Genomic DNA, 19,740 nt, shown 5'->3' with positions numbered 1-19,740 from the left:
TTAAGGTTGCAGCTTTAATTCCTCAGATGCCCCCTGTCTTCTAAGCATGATCCCCCCTTGGAGGAAACTGTCGAAGCCCTCTGGATTTGTGAAGCTGAGTTAGGCCCTTCCCTGAGCATGTTTATCCCTTTGAGATTCAAGGTCTTGTAGTCCACGTACCCACCTGAATCAAAGGCACATAATAATTGAGATATGGGTATAACTGTTAAAAAAAAAAGCCTCATTTTCTGTATACAGTGCAGCTGTAAGTAACCATAACAAGACTCCATCATGCAAAACACTGTATTTAAGCTTTGTCTGAGCTCCTTTCTGTGCCACAAGGGCTGAACACTTGTCTGCTGCCTTGGTAAAGACACTCCATCTTATTCAAAGCACAGATAATAAACTGATCTGAGCTTCCCTCCTCATTTACCTTGGAATCCTGATCACCAATAACCCTCTCCATATTCTTGCAGGGTATTCACCAGGGACATGCTGGCTTGTTCTTGGGCACTTTGGACTGAGCTCTGTGAATAAAAAAAGAGCCCTGGGGCTACTATAACTTTTTGGGGGTCTTTTTTCCATACAGATGGCAATGTTGCTGAAGCTCCAGGAAGCAGCCAACTACATTGAGTCTCCTGACCGAGAAACCCTGGACCCCAATGTGCAGACTGCACTCTAAAGATGACTGGATCAGGATGGAACGGAGACTGGAGTGAGCTGGTCTCGGCTGCCTTCGCTCCTGGTTCTTCTTTGTTTTTTGTATCTGGAACCTGCTGTGGTCTGGAACAGAACACCACAGAGGGCAGGGAGGCACCCATCATTTGCTTTGGGATCTGTGCAGATGGACGATGAAAGAGGAGGCAGTTTGCTGCTCCTCTGCAAGATACTGCTTCCCCCCCCCCAAGGACTATGGTGGTAGGAGAATGATGGTTTTCATTCTTAGGTTTTCTGCCTCTGTCATAAACTCCTGGGCTTTGCAGTATGACTGAGGCGCGGTGGGGGGCCATTAATAAATTCCTCGGATCCAGGGTTGCCAGCATTGACATTCCTATGTGGGGCAGAGACTCTGGAGACCTCCTCACAGAACTGGCCACTGCATTTCTGCAGGGCAATGCCAGCAGGCAGGGCAGCAGCCAAGTTTGTGGTTCCTTAAAAAGAGGATCTTTTTATAAAGTAAAGAAAAGCAAAAACCCAGAAAGGAACCTGTAAGCATCGAGAGTGGGAAGAGTCACCACTGCAGCAAACCAACTGCTGCCGTAACTGTTTCCCCCGGATGCTGCCCTTCAGCTTCCCCACCACAACAAACATAGGCAAAGGCCTAGGACTGTTAACTCTGTCTTTGTACCCTCCTTATTTAATCTGCATGATGGTCCTTTTACATTCAGACTCCCAATAAACTCTGCTTTGTTTTTGTTTTCTTCCCCCATTATTTTATTTTGGTTAAGCTGGGCCATTCTGTTTACTCTTTGGTTCTAAGAATTATGCTTTGGTTTGGTTTTTAACCACCTGGCATTGGTTCCACAGGGAGGAGCCGTTCTATCTCATTGTGTCTTTTGTTCAGTACACCCTCTTCTTGTTTTACCACTCTGTCAATTCCATTACTGCGGTCCCTCCAAACTAATATCGGTGCTGACTGGATGATCTCCAGTAACCAAGCCCGCCTTGTGGGTCCTTGCAGCTTGCATTAGATGCACACAGGGTTGAATCAGCAGCACAGCCTTCTCAAAGATGCACAATGTGCTGATAGGCTCCCCTTCCAGCCCCATTCTTTGTCATTTCATTCTTAAAAGCACAAGAGACCTGTAGGCTGGGACCAAGGGAGGATGCTTTGCTGTGGTCCTCCGCCTGGACAGCAAAGCTATCAAATGTCTCCAAAGCGAAGTATGTCTCCCACCTCTACCGACAAACACTGACATGCTTGTTGACTTCCCTTTCCTTGATTCATTTTCTCTTCTGCTCACCTTGGGGAGAGAGGGCAGTAGATATATTCTACAGACTTTGTTCGAACAAAAATCTAGCACTGTAATTCAACATTCTCAGTGTTCCAGTTTGAGTGTTGGATGTCATTTGATTTCCAAACAAGCAGACATCAGTGAATAGGGCTAGGCCTTCCAAACAGAACAAAAAACTTGTTTCTCTTTCCCTCTCTGCCCTAGTACTGTGAGCTATCTTGACAGGTACAAAGCCGTGCTCTGATTTAGGTTGGATCTCTTTTCTTATACTGAGGGAGCTATTTGGATTAGATGTATAAAATTGGCATGCATTGCCTTGTGGACTTTCCTACAGGGAGTTTCCATGCAATTCCTATTTGGAAGAGGGAAGCCTAAGTTAACACTTTCTGCAGATGAGAGAAGGAGTTCATTACACATTTCGCAAGCCCATTCACTAGTTTTCCTGGAGGGCAACTTTGAAAAGGAAGTTACGGGTGTCTGTCCAGTGGCTTAACCGCTAACTTACTCAAATGGCCTGCTGATAAGTTGTGAGGCCACTTTGCCAACATCCAGCCAGAAGAGATTAGACAATGGGAAAGGGACCTTTGGCCCAAATAAAATTAGGTAGACATCTGAATTTTCATTTCTGTGGCAGAAGCCAGGTAATTGTTACATTCTCCGTAATGCACATTGCAGCTTTTCCAACTTAACAATCGTAGCAGTTCTGTGTATACTGCAGCAGGATATATACAGAACAATATAGAAAGCAGAACTTGTGGTGTCACTGAACAGCCTTTACCCTATGCAGTATTCTCTTCTGATCCAGCGTAACACCTTTGATTATAGTTTTACTGATAGAACATGTTAATGTAATCATTGCTCCTTCACCATTCTTGTGATATAGAAACCACTAGAATTTCTCTTACACTGAATGATTGGTAACTGGGTCTGTAGATAGATATACAGTGCCAAATACCTCAAAGACTTCACTCTGATTCACTAGAGGTCATGCTTGGCCCCGTATGGTTCTGAGCATTTAGGTGACACTGCCCATATTTTCAGTATTTTCTCTGCAACCATGAGGTCTAGAAAATGTGGTTTTAGAAAGTAAAAGTGACTATTTTCAGGACTCCAGATTATGTGCCAAGTTCTGTACTTGCCCAGTCAACAAACAGAATGTATATAGCTTTAGGGGTTCCCTCCCAATTTTGCCATAGTAAACCTCTTGAAGTCAAAACCTGTTTGTTTGCCGAAGATAAATATAATGTAATTATAGCAAGTGGGATCAGCAACAAAATGTTGCAGTGTGGAGTACTACTATTCAATGGGCCAGCTAGCTGATACCCCATTTCATTCCCTCCATAGTTTTCCATTCCTTCCCCCAAACACATAGTCAATATTAATTGGTCACTGAACATGCGGAGTCCTGATTGGTGGGGGGAGGGTTGCCCCTTAGTTGTTTTTCCTAACCCTTTGTTTTTATATATTACTTTCAACCTTGGGGTTTCCCTGAGCCTGCTGATACCGCCCTCTTGCGTGTGGATGGTGGATCCACATTCAGAGAAAGAGTTTGCTGTTTAGGATGTAATTAATGTGCAGTCAACCTGTGACACAGATGCCGCAGGTGGCACACGCTGCAGGTGTTTGCGACTTGCCTGATGAACAGGAACAGAAGGGCCCATGGGCCTGGCTACGGCTGAGTCATGCCTGTGGCTGACCCGTCTCCCTAGTGGCACATTGCTAACTGCTCCTTGACTCAGTGGCAGTGAAGCAAAACAAACACAAGGTACAGGGTTTCGCATGTGTATCGTACTGTTCATTCAAATGGTGCTATCCCATCCTTCATACTTGAGTTGTTGCAGACTTGCCAGAAAGGTTGGCCAGCACCAGGGTAATTAATTACAAGTAATAAAAAATTAAATGCAGGATTGAATGGAAGATTTTGCAGTGCTTTCCGTGAGCCCAAAGAACTAAATGACAAATCAACTTGCCATAAGACAGGATACAAAAGTGACATTCTTGATGTTCTGTTCCCTATGTGCAGCCTCTGCTGTTCATTGCCCAATTTATGTTTACCTTGGGCTTCTCCCATTAATTGGCAGGGCCTCCCCGTTAAGCCTACCCCCTATTTTGTAAACTGTGCTTTACTTAGGGTTTAATTGTGAACAAAACCAGAGCAGTAAGTAGTCTTGATCTCAGATGTTACATGAGTACACTCACCAGCCTCCCCCAACCTGCTGCCCTCCAGATATGTTGAACTACAACTCCCATCACCCCCAGCCAGCATGGTCATTGGCACCTTTTTGAAGTCCCTCTGTCTCCTTCAAGCAGAAAGTATTTAACTGGCTGCTAGCCTTCACTTTCCCCATTTTGAATTAATCTAGAACTGTTAGCAGTGCTCTGCCTGCATGGTGCTGATGATGATGGCTAAGGGAGTCTTCTAAGAGGTAACCAATTTGCTGCTAAAATCCCCCTCTTAATCTGAATAGGAGAGGGAGGAGGCTAGACTGGAGGGCCAGGAAGTAATGCAGCATATATGAGCATTTATTGCCCATTTATGTTTTCCTCATTGACCTCTTGCACAAGCATGTTGAGCACCACAGAGCCCTGTCCTACCTTGACTCAAAGCGTGGGTCTTCAAGGCAAATAGGGTGTGCTTGTGCTTTAAAGTGAAGTTGTGCTGCTGTCAAACTGCGATAATCTGAGCAAAAATGCAACTTGAATGACTGGACTGTGGCGTTGCCCGTGGTCCTGAAACTCTGCCTTAATGTCACAATTTCAAAGGTGGGTATGGGGGAGAGAAGCCCTTATTCATGAATTGGCAGATCTTGCTCTTTTTGAGTACAGGAAGCAGCCTGTGGTGATGTTGGAACTTCATGGCTAAACTACTCGCTTCGTTAAATGCATAGCATGTAGCTGATTCTAGCATTGGTTTTCCTTTAGTATAAGCCTACTGGCCCCCAATACAGATCAAGACCACTGCACGTTGGTAAAAGGGGGGGCAACATTCCCACCCAGTTGTTTCCCCAAATCCCCCCCCCTTCAATGTGGGGAGCTAAAGAGAAAAAACCTCTGTTGCCACCGATTGAGGTTTTCCCGTTTGTTTTAGCCCCTATGTGTGGGGCTTGAATTTAGGGTGGGATGCAGCTGGTTTGGAATACTAACCTGCCCGCCTACCTATGCACAGTAGTCCTGATCTGGTTCAGAGGCCCATGCGCTCACACCAAAATAAATAATAATAATATGACCACCTACACATTTAATCTAGTGTGCAGTTTAGCCCCAGCCCAGGCCAAATGTTGGGGGTCTCATCTTCAGCACAAGGAGGCCAGGAAGGGACGGCAGGGTAATATTTAATGTCTTGTCTGCTGGGCTTATTTCTGTTCCCATCATTGGCAATGTTGTTTGGAACTTATTTTAGGTGATCAGCTCAGTAGATGGCCTGGCAGGTGCCTTTCATCCCAAGACATCTAGACACAGAGAACAAAACCACTCTTCTCTCCCTGCTTACCTATACATCTGCACCTGGGTATGTGGTCCCAGCATTCCTATATGGGGAGACATTTCATTTGTAGAATGGATAGCAGTAGGCCAAATGTTGCCCCCACCTCAGAGTGGAACAGGTCTCCCTCAAGAAATGTGACTCAATTTTTATTATCACCATCTGCCCCTTTGGCTGGAATAAAGAATGCCAGTCAGAGGGAGAATCTCAACCCAGATTTCCAACCTACTTTGCCTCATTTCCCTCAGCTCTTTCTGTTGTTTTTGACACTGGTCTAGCCAATTGACCTCAGGAGATCAGAGCCATGTTTACATGTTAGGCCACTGTATGCTGAGGATGTTGCCTCTGTTGGAATCAAAATTTCTCATTTAGTAGTAGAAAAACAGCTGGAACAGGGAGAATGTTTCAGGCACAAGTTTTTCCAGTGCTACCAGGAGATGCCAGTAATTGCACTTAAGACCTTCTGCAGGCAAAGCTTGTGTCCTGCCACTGAGCTGTGGCACTTTCCATCCTCCCACTTCTCTCATGAGGCAGGGATGCCAGCAGTGCCGTCTAGTCCCACCCATGCCTACAGATGCGCGCGCGCGCACGCACACACAGTTGAGGACAAGCACCTGCCTCAGCAATCTTGCACGGGCTTTGCCCCACCTCCTCCTATGGTGATAGTTTCCTTCCTCAGCCCCCCATTGCACACTCTAGATGTAGCTTGCCTTTGCTCATTCCCCACGTGGGGAATGAGGAAGGATAGTGAGCACCCAAATCAGGCTCCACGTCTGCCCCCAAACCACTGAAACAGCCATTTCCTGCCATTTCCCCCTCTCCAGGTGGGAAGGAGGTGCGTGGCTTCTCTTTTGCACCTTTTCCAGACACTCGCTCCTGTCTACCCTCCTTCTGGTTGGGAGCAAGACTACCTGGCCCCAACTTTGACTGGAGCTCCAAAGTGGATCCTCCTGGGCCCTGTGAAGCTGATGGCAGAGGGCATCTTGGTTTGGCTAAACAAAAAGCTATAGCTCCATCTTTTTGTGTTGACACTTCCCTACTCTCTGCATGATGTCTTTTGCATTGGCCTAACTTGTAGAATGGGCAGTGATAAAGCCCATGGATTTGCAGTGAGCCAAGAAGAACATCTGAGACATTTTCTAAACCATAGGGAGCTGAAAGGCTTCTATTTTTATTTCTTGGCTAAGATGTTGGTCATCCCTCCCATTACTACCTTGTGAGGTCTTTCTCGTGTGTTCCCTGCATCAGATCTCCCAACATTTCTCAGTTGATGTGGTTCAGCCAATTTCCTGTCCTGTTGCACAGGGTTATGAATATACATTCCAGCAGAACTGAGTTCATGGATTTGAATTTCTCCAAGAATATCAAGCACATGGCAAATAGGAGCTTTTATTAAGTTTTGATCTGATTCTCCATTTTAGTCAGGGAGAAGGCCAAGTCAGGAAACTGAGATACTCTTTAAAAGTAATTCCAAAATCCATATCAGTGCAATGCTTTTATTAGGCCAACAAACACAAAAATGTGCAAGCATTCAAGATCTCTAGGTCTCTTAATCAGGCAAGATATTACAAAAAGCAAGTGGCAGAGGGGCAAAAATGGGAGGGAAAAAAAAACAGACTTAATGGTGAAGTCACAGATGCATGCAGGTATAGTTCTTGATAGGCATTCCAGAAGGGCCTTACCACCCCTGTGGAGGTGCTACCACTTTCTGATTAACATCAAGCAAGCCCCAGCCTTTATCAATATTAGTAATGTGCTTTCACTTAACGTAGAGCTTGAGATGAATGCCCTTGTCTGCTATGTAGCAGCTGCTAGTCAGAACAGGGGCCAGAGAGCACGGAATGTTTCTATCCCTTGAATTTCATCTTAAGGAACCATAAAATCAAAGAGGCCTTTTTGCTGTAAGAAAAACATAGCTTGGTGCAATTTCCCCCCGCTTTCCTTCGGTGGCTGGCTGCAGGGTAACTCTACTGTTGAAATATATCTGCAACAGTTCTCTCAAGGATAGATCCATGCAACAGCACTGTGGGAGATTCTGGCCAATTTGGCCTGTGCAGATCTAAGGTGCTTGTTTCTCTTTGTATAACTATACATATATGTACATATATATCCTGTTTTATGTAATTGAAACCTTGGAGCTGTTCATATACTCTGAAACCCAGCAGGTGGTGAATAGGCTTGGACTATTGGAGAAAACGCACACTGGCTGGTTTAAAGCAAGCAGTTCTGTTGAAAATTTTGACTGGATTGGACTGGATGCTTAGTAGTCCTGGATAAACATTCTGCCACAATCAAATGCATGGTTGCTGTGTACATAACCATTCATCGCACAATTTTAAAAAGCTGAGCAGAGGAATCCTATTGCCGGGAAGTAGGGGGACTTATTCTTCCCCCCTATTGACTCCAATGGGAGAGGATTAACTATGCTAGCTCCAGTACTGATTTAGTTAATGGCCATGTTTTGGGCATGGGGAAGGGGCATGTTGGGAAAATGAGGTGGCTTTGGGATCCTTCTCTCTGCTGGCAGAGCAGCACTTATGCCGCTTCTTACAGCCCCTCAGCTGGTCTTTGGCCAGCTTTAGAATTGCACCCAAATTTAGTTTTAAATCACTGCTGCAGCAGTTGGGGAACCAGAGATGAACTGCAGCATCCTTGATGTACAAGAGCAGCCTAGAGAGAATGACCTATTCAGCCTTTTAGCAGGCTGTATGAAGCACTGCAGCCCGTTCTCTCTGCCTTTATTCAATGTATCCCGAGTTTTGAAAACCCTCAGTGTGTCATTTTGCCACACTTTCTTTATTTAACATATCCACAGCCATTGGCCATGCTGTTTGGGGATGATGGGGGTTGCAGTCCAACACATCTGATGAGCATCAGGTGAGGGGAAGGAAACCTCTGTGGAAACCTATTCTGTGATCCTTCCTTAGTACTTGGTGAGGAGACTTGATCTCTTTCTTCAGTCCCTACAGCAGGTTACTAATATTTAGCCCTGCATTATATATAATCCCATGGTATTTTTTTCCTGGCCACTGCAGTTGGAGCTATTTTCTTTGCATTATTAATGTCTGTAGTCATGTAATACTAAAAAGTACTAACTTAAAAGAAGTTCACCTAAAAACTCACACAAGAAGAGGGGGACGGCAGAACCCAAAAGGGGTAAATGGGCAATGGTATGTACTGAAAAAACGTACATATGCAATAATAAAAATTCAGAGAAAAGGCACTAAAAGCTGTAGCTTGAATAGTGTTGGAATGAATGAACCTCTATCAGGTTAGTGCTTTCACCTTTCTCCTGCAATAGTACTCTGTGGCAGGGGTGGGCAGAAGGTAGATGGATCTACTGGTAGATCTCTAGATAATTTGCAGTAAATCAAGGATTTCTGACTCCTAATTGTTTAGCAAAGACTCCCCACCCCCATCCCTAAATTATACTGAAATGAAAAAAGCTTGGGATGACACTGTTTTTGTGTGTGGAAGGAATGTAACACAGTTCTTGTATTAGCAATTTCCTGGACTCAGAAATATTTAACAGTGTGTATATGTCTTTTGCACCTTGCTCTGGTTGGTGGATCTCAGGATTCTAGTAAAAAAAAACAAGTAGCTCCTGGAAACCTGAAGTCTGCCCACCCCTGCTGTATCATCATTTATTGCTGACCAGTTGCATTAAGGACCACTGCCTCACTCTGTGGCTGATAGACATTGCCTCTTTCTCTGGAACATGTAAAAGCTCAGGGTAATTCCTGCCATCTTGTTTTGCTAATGAGCATCCCCAAGCAGAACCCAGCTGCACTTCTCAAGAGAAGAAGCATGGTAAGCAGCAAGGGTGGTCTCATTTCTCCCATGCGCTGCATCGTCCATCCCTGCATGTCACTCTTTCATAGCCATATCACCTTTTAAGTTTGCAGATCACTGTCTAACCATTGAAAAGTCATGGATAACTCTGCCAATGTGGAGTCAAGCCCAAATTCATTGATCACAAATAATGAGGCACTATCAGTTTTGTTCCTAAATCAACCATTTGGAGGCACTCTTTGCAGCCTCATCTTAGGCATGTTTACTCAGAATTAAGTCCCATTGAGTCGAACAGGATTTAGGCTCAAGTAAGCATGCCTAGGACTGTGGCCATAAGGAGACAACAGAAGTTGCATTAACCCAGCTAGAGGTAGGACATTTTCTGTGTGTGCAGCCTGGTGGGCTTCTCTGCCATCTCTCCAGTCAGGATGGGCCCTGTCTTCATGTCTGGTGCTTTCTCCCTCTGCCTTTCCTTCTCCATGCTGTTTGTTCCTTTTCCTCCTCGTTGGTTTTCTTGGAATTGCAATGTTCTCGCTGAGCACCCCACGCTAACCCCAAGCACGCTGTTGTATTGGGGCTATTTTGCACAGTGATGTACAAGATGCCAAACCTTGTGCTGGGTTTGACATAAAGGTTCTTCATTTGCCTTCCTCCCCTGTTTTTGCTCTTGTAGGATAAGGATATGCTGTAAATAACCTGTAATTGAATGGCCTGAATGAGTCTGCGGGACCAGCCACGGGAAGCTGGACTCTGTGTCTGTGATGCGTCATGCTGGGGGAGTTTTTTGTACTCTGTGTGAGTAAATGTGCTGTGCTGACTCATTTCTGATTGTATGATGTACACCTCCCAGCAGTTGCTATGAGCCAGTGGGAGAAGGCTAGAACAAAATGGCTTCTTTTAATGGGACTTGGTCAACCCTGTTTCTCATGCTGCTTACACTGCATTTGCTCAACACTTTTCACAAAGATGGGAACATTGAGTAAGGCTTGTGCAATAAGCCTAAAAAAGCTCAGTGCCTTCTTCCTAATCACTTTCTCTGGCCTAGTGTTATTGTAATGGTGTTCTAAGGCAGAAAAGTACATCTGATAGTGATAAATCCCAGTTAAGTGGGGTGAAGGGATCTCTATATCAGGCTAGAACGTTGAGGGTGAGGGATTCTTATCTGAACCAGGCTAATTCACAATGAATTAGAGAGGAACACTTTCCTATCCTCATTCAGTTCTAGCTTCCTGTTTTAGTGTTTTGTATGTTTTGGCTGCTGCTTAGGAGAACCTTTAGAGATTGGGCCATTTTGCTTATCATAGCAAACTGTTAATAATAGCAAGTACACTACAGGATATTGGTAGGTAGAGGACAGGGTTACCACTTCTCATAGAAAGCCACTACTTTGCACATTTTAAGTATGTGAAGATTTGAATTAGTACATTGTTTAGTGTAGAGTTTGAGGTTTTGTTTATTCAGAAAAATAAATCTAACTTGTATATAATCCAGATGGTTAAAACATGGCCAGGCACTACCCGTAGTAGAGGAAAATAGCCATCTTAAGTTCACCCTTCCTGTGAGCCGAATCATTAATTAAACTTCAGTTTCTTTGTGATGGATTTAACCCAAGATAATTTTTTCCCAAGGGTATATTTACTCAGAAGCAAGTTCTACTGTGTTCAAGAGGACTATGTTCAAGTTGCAAATTGTGAACTGGGCAGAACATTCTGAGGATAATTTGGCATTCTAAAATTAATTGGAAGTCTGTCTGTCTGTCTGTCTGTCTGTCTGTCTCTCTCTCTCTCTCTCTCTCTCTCACACACACACACACACACACACACACAGTTTGAACTAGACCATTTCTGTTTACAAGGGTTCTAAAACCACTTGTGTTGTGGGCATTTTTACAACTAGAAACTTTAGCCTCCCTTGATCCTAAAAAGTCTCTGTGATGCTTGCAGGTAAACAGACTAGATCTGCAATTCTCCTAGGCTTGCTCAAAATGAATCTTTCAGGGCCCCACAGTTTCCAGCATGATGTTCCCTGCTCCTAAGTGGGGAGGAAAGAAAGGTGGATGTGCACCATGACAAATAGGACCTTATATCCTATTGCAAATGTGTGCAGGCCCATTGGCTGTATGTCTTGGAGGTCAGAATTTTAAAGTTTTATTTTATATTTATTAAAATATAATACACTATCCACTTCATGCATGCCATGCATAATTTTGTACGCCTCTACCATGTCTCCCTTCACTTACCTAATCTCTAAGCTAAACAGTCCCAGATGTTGTAACCTTTCCTTGCAGGGGAGTTTTTCCAGTCCCTTGATCATTTTAGTCTCCCTTTCCTGCACTTTTCCCAACTCTACAGTATCCTTTGCAAGCCCTGGAGTCTTACTGTCATTGTCCAAAAGGATAGCATGGACAGTAAAGCTTGCTAAGTAGATTTCAGCTGGTGTGCGGGCTTATATGAGGAGAGGCTGTCTTTAAGGAATAAGGGTGCCAGACCATACAAGGCTTTAAAACTTAAAAGGAGTGCCTTGACTCGGGCTCTGAAGCAAATGGGCAACCAGGGCATCTGACACAAAACAGTCTGAATAAGAGTTCAGTGTCTCAGTCATACCCATTAGGAAGTGTGAGGCATCTTCAAGGGCAACCCTACATTGAGTGCATTGCAGTAATCAATCAACCCTTGCAAAAGCATGGAGGGATCTGCCCAGAAGGAAAGGGTTGCCTTTAAGCTAGAGACGGATGAAAGCACTCCGAGCAACAGCTGTTGACATGCTTGTCAAGAAGCAGTGTCAGGTTCAGGAGTAGCCTTGAAGTTGACATGTGATCAGACAGGGTCATAAGAACATAGGAAGCTGCCTTATACTGAGTCAGAGCATTGATCCATCTAGCCCAGTACTGTTGACACTGACTGGCAGCAGCTCTCCAGGGTTCCAGGCAGGAATCTTCCCTCACCTTACCTGGAGAAGCCAGGGATTGAACCTGGGACCTTCTGCATGCAAAGCAGGGGCTCTATCACACAACCATGTTCTGTTAGCCTCACCTTCACCAATCTGGTATCCTCCAGATGTGTTGGACCACAACTCCCAGAACCTGGGAATTATAGCCCTAACACATCTGGAGGGCACCAGGCTGGGGAAGCTTGGTCTTGGTAATTCTAACCTATTCTCCCTCATCTATTTGATCGCAGCCTCCGAACATGATCCTGTTGTGTTACAGCAAGCCCATTAGGAGAGTGGCTTATCAGAGGTGGAGTCAAAAAGGTGGTGGTGGAGCATATGGGAAGAAGAGGTAGTAGGCAGATGCAGCTTCTGTCTCTTGGGCCACATGGGAGCATAGGCCATAGATTCCTTCCATAGCCAAATGGCCTGGCCAACATATATTTGAAAAGATCTGGCTATGCTGTGTAAGCATTGGTTGCCAATGAAGTGAAAACAACTTGAGATGCTGTTAACTTCTTAGAAATTCCCAGGTAACTTAAGCTAGCAGAGCCATCGCTAATGACAAGATTCAAGCACAATTCTTTGGTAGACTCCTTCACGTGAAAGGTTAAAACAGAAAATGCAGGAGCCTGATCCCTTGGCCATGGTTCTGGTGTAGCTCTTGCAAATGTCATGGGTTAACGCTAATGAACTTAAGTTTCCTTCTCAGTCACCTGGACAAGAACATATGAACCTTGCCTTATACTGTTCCTTGGTCCATCTGCTCCAGTACTGTTTACTCACGCTGACAGCAGCTTTCCCAGCTGGGAGATCCTTCTCAGCGGTATTTCCGGAGATCCTCCGTGTGTGTGTGTGTGTGTGTGTGTGTTGTTGTTTTTACTGTATGTGCCTGGCATCTTCTATAAGCAAAACAAGTGGTAGCTGAGCTATGATAGCTGTGCTGAGCTATAGGCCCTTGTGGTCGCAAATCCAAAGAACTCAGCTTGATTTCCCCATCTTGTGCAGTCTAGTATCCAGATAGGAGAAAGGCCACAGGGCAAGATCCCCTTCTTATTCAGCCGGAACAGCAGAGCACCAGCATCGAGAGTCAACTGGACAAAGAGCAATGAGACAAATACCAAAAACCAAGGGTTGGACTGGACGTCCTGCATGCTACTTGCAGCAAATGCAGTGTTGGAAGATGGAGGGAAAGAGAGGCCAGATTTTAATGCTATCCCAATTTCAACCCTATATTGCAAATTAATTAAAAATGGGGAATTTGGGATTTCATCCATCTGATCATGACACTCCAAAGGGCAAAGCTGGATGGACCCTAGTGGCTCCTACCTAGGAGCGTTGGTGCTAAGTAGCTGGGGGTTTCAGTCCCATGGAAAGCTAGAAGGAGGCTGCTGGAACACTGATAATTGCACTAATTCATCGACCCATCTGCAAACGTAGCATCCCTTCCCCACTGTCCCTGCCAAAGACATGTCATCCTTCTGCTCCTGCCAAGTCATGAAGGTCTTGGCTTGGAGGTGAAGCTGGGATAGCACCAAAGTCTAGGGTCTCCTTAGCTCATTAGCTACTGCTGACTGGTGGCCCAAACCTTACGATTTTAGCTTTTTTCTAATTAAAATGCTTTTTTTAAATTAAAATTTCCTGTTTTAGAAGAGCTGTGTACTTGACAAATTCTGTGTTTCTTAATTGCATGGTATTCCTTCCAGGGTTTTTTATAGCACTTTCTAAATTTCTCGGAAGATTTTTGGTCCCAGTTTCTATGCTACCTTTGCTCTTGCTTCTTTGTTTCTCTCTCTCTCTCTCTCTCTCTCTCTCTCTCTCTCTCTCTCTCCTTTTTGTTTGTTTTGTTTTGTTCTCTTTCTTTCTCAGACAGTTCTTTGTAAACCTGCAATCCGTTTTATACCTGATGTAGACAAAATGAAATCAAAAATTCCAGATGTTGTACATAGCTGCGGAAACAATCACGGGGAATGACTGCCATCTGGACTGTTTCCAACATGGACCATTTATACTTGTGGTAAAAGGGGGGGGAAAGCCAGGAAAAGGCTTTTAAAGGAAACAAAATAAAAATTAAAACAACAACAAGCAAAGTACATTGCTCTTCACCAACTCATCTGTCTTGGCTGAGCTGCTCATCCCATGCAGCCTGTTTCTTCTGGGTGTGTTGGACTGTCTTAACACCATTTGAAGTTTAAATAAAGTTATCTCCTGTGTTGCCTGCATGTTGATCCTCTCTGTTTGGAAATATCTTGATAAGAACCAGAGTTTTGTCCCATTGAAGTCCCTTCCAACCCTTTGATTCTGTAAGAGGAAATCTGACCTAAGGGACCATGTAGTACATCCCTCCTGGGCCTGTACCACTTCAGAATACAGGTGGGGGAGATTGTATGACACTGTTCCCTGCCATCAAAAGCCACATGCACATAGGTAAGTAGTGGCTAGAGTGTTGGACTGGGAGTTGGGAGATCCAGGTTCTAGTCCCCACTTGGCCATGGAAGCTCACTGGGTGCCTTTGTGACTGGGCCAAACTCTCAGCCCAACCTACCTCACAGGGTTGTTGTGAGGATAAAATGGAGAGGAGGAGTATGTACGCTGCCTTGTCTTCCTTATGAGGAAAAAAGGCGGGATATAAATTAAATAAAAATCCAGGGGCAGGGAAGGTTAGAACCGACACATTATCTTTTCATGGGGAGGGTGTGTGTGTGTGTGTGTGTGTGGTGGGGGCATTCAGCAATACAACTGCCTCTCTGCATTTTAAAGTGGTACAGTTCATGGACAAACTGGTTCTTAACCTGTAGTTTGTTTCTGATTCTCCTTCTAGTTGCTGTTGCCTAAAGGCAGATGGTGTGTAGTCTTGTGTCTGTCTTCATCCCATTACCAGCCTTCTGTTCAAGGAAAACCAGACTGTTTAGTTATGTAACATACCCCTTGTCGTGCCAATGCCAAATAGAGTTCACCTTCCTCTAGGGGTAGAAGTGTGTGGTCTCTGAGAGATCGTGTAGTGTGTCAATACAGTAATACAGTGTTTTGGCCTGTGAAAGGAGGACAGCTTTTCTAGGTCAGAGCAGGAATCAGCAGTAGACGGTAGAACAAAAATGTGGCAGTTATAAAGTCCTTCGGTCCCCAACATACCTTCTAATGGCCTGATTTTGGAGGGACTGAGAACATGAAAAGGGAAAGTTGCAGTCCTTGGCCATCTTAGTTAATGATCAATGACATTCCTAAATGATGTGATTTGTGTATACATGGAAACTCCACCTAAGGATGTACAAGAATTTCATTTGTTTGCATATCATCCGAATGTGCCCCGTTTGAAACCCTGAACAGGAACACATTTTATCAGAAATAGCTCGTACTTTCCTGAAGTTGTGATCACATTCAGAAAATGCGTATTTTAAAAAAGTGTGCATTTCCCCACCACCAAAAATGACCCACCACACATTTTCATGATTTAGTCAATGGGAGAAATGTGCCCTTTTAAAAAAATGTGCCCAGAACTGTGCACTTTTCCTGTTCGAATGACAAGAAAAACAGGTCACAAATGACAACAGGAGCAAGGCAAACTGAGTTTCAAAGTGGGGTTTGGAGAATCGGCAACCTTGAGCAGCCCTAGTTTTCCCATCCCTGACTCCACCATCTCTTTCATAATAGCCTTGCTGGAGTTCTGGGACCAACGTTCTGGCATAATTTTGACTGGAGGAGTACATTAAGTTGCAGTAACTATCCATTTCAGTACGCAAAACGCCAGCAACCGTGGCTCATGTCCTTTTTATCTCTCCCTGCTGCTATATCACTTAACTAACCCGGTGTTTGTCTAACTTTTTGAACTCAAGCCCCCTTCTATAATTTACTCTATCTCCTGTGACACTGCCCTATCCTCCTGCAGCCCAACACCAAACCATCTGGTGAGTGTGGATTAGAGATGCTCACATCTGTAACAAGCTGATGTCAGCCTGACTCCTCACCTCAACTAGGCAGTGGGCAATTGTGCTCTATTATCTGAACATTTAGTGCCATTTTGGGTGCACTCTTCTGAATGATCAGGTCTATTCACTAGGCAAAGTGTGCCAACTGTGCATTCTACATGGGATCTTTGTTATCTGCTCCTTGATCACTATGCTTGTTAGCACAGCCTCAGAAGATCTGTCAGGGGCTCTGTTTGCATTTCGAAGAACAATGAGAGGCACTGATTGTATCTCATCAGACCAGGGAAAGCAATTTGCCCGTGCAAAGAGCTTGAAATACAGACAGGCAATATTAGTAAGTAAACAGACTGCATTGGAAGGGAGGTAGCCAATAGCAGAATCTGGTTAGGGCTCAGGAGGCAAAATGGACCAATTAAGCTTTGTTAGATCATATCAAAGGTAGTTGGCTAGCTCAAAAACAAAACACATGCTAAGATACTCACTAGACTTGAACTCTGCCCAGGAGGGATAGAGTAGGATAATACTACTGTCCTAATGATTACAGATAGCCTTGGTGACTGAGTGGATTTTTAATCTGCAATGGATGCCAGCTGAGACGTATCAGCAGCAGCATCTTTGGGGAGGGGGGCTGTGATTATGAGGCCATACAGTGAACAGTGCAACCAGGGAGAGTGAGTGGACTGCCTGTGGCTCACTGCAGCAGCTCAGGGCCAAGATTACAGATGGATGGATTGTATAAAGTCTGTTCTATCTGTGTTTTGTGGATTGTCAGGCACCTTCCCTTCTGTCATCCACCCATCAATGGAATAATAAAAAAAAACATTTCCAAATTTGTGTGGAAATGCGCAAATTCACCCAAAATGCACATTTTTCATGCTTTAGCCTATGAGGGAAATGCACATTTTTGGCCATTGTAAAATTGGGGGGGGGGATATTTTTCTATGACAAAATTTGGGAAAGTTAGAAAAACGGTCTGCAAATCTGTGGCATCTGCCTGATAAGGGGAAAGCTGGTCCAGAATCTGCAGGTCGAATTCATAAAAATCCAAACTCATTTGGTTCCGTTGCAGCTTCCTCCACCATCCCTAGCCAAGAGATGCTGGCAGAGTGTTACTGCTCTCCTTCCACTGAGTAAACCTGGCTTTTCCCCAGCCCACATATACATGCACAAATATAATTGTCATAATTACTGTGAAAATTGGGTCTGCCACAAACTAGAGATGTCCATTCATTGTATTTATTTTATTTATTCAATTGGTTAATCTATAGGAGTCATTCTTTAAGTGGCAAACCATTGATTGATATCCCACCTTTCCACTATAAATAGTGCTCAAGGTGGTTAACAATAAAATATGACATGATAATTAAAATGAAAAAAAATCAGTTAAAATACATTAATAAAAAACAAGCAGCACCAACCAGATTAAAACCGACTTCAGCAAACAAGTCATCTTAAAAGCCAAAACTTGGTCTGGGAAAAAAAAATCTTTGCCTGCCAACAGAAGGACAACAGAGATGGAGCTAGCCTGGCCTCCCTTGGCAGGGAACCTGGGAACACCCACCGAGAAGCCCACCCCCCATATTCCTGCCAAGTGTGCCTCTGATAGCAGCAGGACAGACAGAAGGGCTTTTCCTGAGGATCTTAATAATAACCTAACAAATAATGAAAGATAAAAATGATCCACATGAATTCCCCCAAAGTGGCACATTAAAATAATCACAGCAATCGGTTAACTGCTCTGTACTTCTACAGAGCACCAGTATGGTTAAATTTAGCTTGTTTACATTTTAACCATTTTGGCACTGTGTAGTGGCTACAAAACATCAAATGGGCAAATTATCTTGCCAAAAAAAGCTAAATTCAGCCCTGTTGGTGCTCCATAGCCACTGGGGCTGCCATTTTTATTTTATTTTTTTTGCTTTTGCTTTTTTTTCTTCTGGGTGGGCCCTGCAATAGAGCTTTCTTCCAGGTGGGTGCGTTTAGGATTGCAGCCCTTCAGATGGAGGCTGCTTCCAAACGAAGGGATCCTAGTGCTACCAATCAAAAGACAACCATCTTTTCCTTCTCAATTGATTTTGTTTTCCCTTGGCAGAAAAAGGACGGAAACAGTGGTGGGAAAACATGGTTACAAACGGAAGATGGCATCTAGACTCACATAAAATTCCATGTTTGAGGCAAGGTGGTTGTAGGATAAACGCCTCATCTGCAAGCCCCTGTTGCCACTCTGTTTTAGTCCAGCAACCCTGTGGTGGTTTTGAACAGAGCTAAAGCCAGGCTGTTCCTATCAGATGTCACACTGTCAGGGGTAGGGAAGAGTGTTGCCCAGAAGGAATGGTGCTGCCATCACTCTGCCACATATGTAATTCCAGATGGGCTACTAATAAGTAATATTTTAAGGACAAGCAAGGAGCTTCAGAATCCCCCCCCCCATCACTCAGTGGGGTCTTGCTTTACTCATCTGCTCTCTTCCATGGGAAAGACTGTACATTATTAAGTACATTATTAGTGATAGGGCTAAACAAAGGCTTTGGGGCTAGGGTAGAGAATTACAGAATGGCAGATGAACTGAATATCTTATCTTTAAAAAGGAGTTTATTTATTTCATTTCTATACCGCCCAATAGCCAAAGCTCTCTGCACGGTTCACAAAAATTAAAACCAAACGCCGCACAATAAAACAATTTAAAATATATAGAACATTAAAACCACAATATGACATTACAACCATAATAAAACCTAGCAGCAGTGCAGGAATATACCAATTTAAAACAGCAAAGCTAAAAGTCTAGAAAGCTAAAATGCTAAAATGCCTGGGAAAATAAAAAGGTCTTCACCTGGCGCCGAAAGGAATACAATGTCGGTGCCAGGTGAACCTCACTAGGGAGCTCATTCTACAGCCGGGGTGCCACAGCAGAAAAAGCCCTCCTGCTAGTAGCCACCCGCCTCACTTCCTTTGGCAGAAGCTAATGGAGAAGGGCCGCTGAGCATGATCTTAAGGTCCGGGCAGGCACATATGGGAGGAGGCGATCCTTCAGATAACCTGGCCCCAAGTAATTAAGGGCTTTGAATGCCAAAGCATAATACCAGCACTTTGAATAGAGCCCAGAAATGGACTGGCAGCCAGTGCAGCTGAAAAAGTACTGGTGTAATATGAGCTCACTGGCCAGTCCCTAACGATCTTGCTGCCCTATTTTGGACCAACTGAAGTTTCTGGACCATTTTCAAAGGCAGCCCCACGTATAATGTTTTGCAGTAATCCAGACAAGAAGTTATCAGAGCATGGATAACTGTAGCTAGGCTATCTCTGTCCAGATAAGGGCGTAGTTGGTATACCAGCCTAAGCTGATAAAAAGTGCTCCATGCCATTGAGTTCACCTGTGCCTCAAGTGACAGTTCTGGATCCAAGAGCACCTCCGAACTACGAACGTGATCCTTTAGGGGGAGTGCAACCCCCTCCAGAACAGGTTGAATATCACCTAGCCGGGTAGATGAACCACCCACTAACAGTACCTCTGCCTTGTCTGGATTGAGTTTCAGTTTATTGGCCCTCATCCAGTCCATTACCGTGCCCAGGCACTGATTCAGAACAGCCACTACCTCACCTATTTAATTCCGGATGGGCCACTACTACTAACATTTCAGAGGCAAAAATGCCAAAGAGTTTTGGAACTTGGACCAAC

General features: G+C 44.3%; 1 protein-coding gene across 1 annotated transcript in view; it reads left to right on the top strand.

Annotated features, from left to right (window-relative positions):
* The window catches only part of NAV1 (neuron navigator 1), a 384,551-nt gene extending 383,128 nt beyond the window's left edge, over positions 1-1,423 (top strand). Inside the window, exon 32 of the mRNA XM_084853627.1 lies at positions 569-1,423. Within this exon, the coding sequence (XP_084709753.1) occupies positions 569-661 (93 nt within the window). The 3' untranslated portion in view covers positions 662-1,423. The remainder of the gene's footprint in view (positions 1-568) is intronic.
* The last annotated feature ends 18,317 nt before the right edge of the window (positions 1,424-19,740 follow it).

Source organism: Heloderma suspectum, chromosome 4 (assembly GCF_057233095.1).
Source record: "Heloderma suspectum isolate Gila_16-S chromosome 4, 16-S_ref, whole genome shotgun sequence".
Classification (NCBI taxonomy): Eukaryota; Metazoa; Chordata; class Lepidosauria; order Squamata; family Helodermatidae; genus Heloderma; species Heloderma suspectum.
Note: the sequence above shows the minus strand (reverse complement) of the source record. Positions and strands in the feature narration are given on the sequence as shown.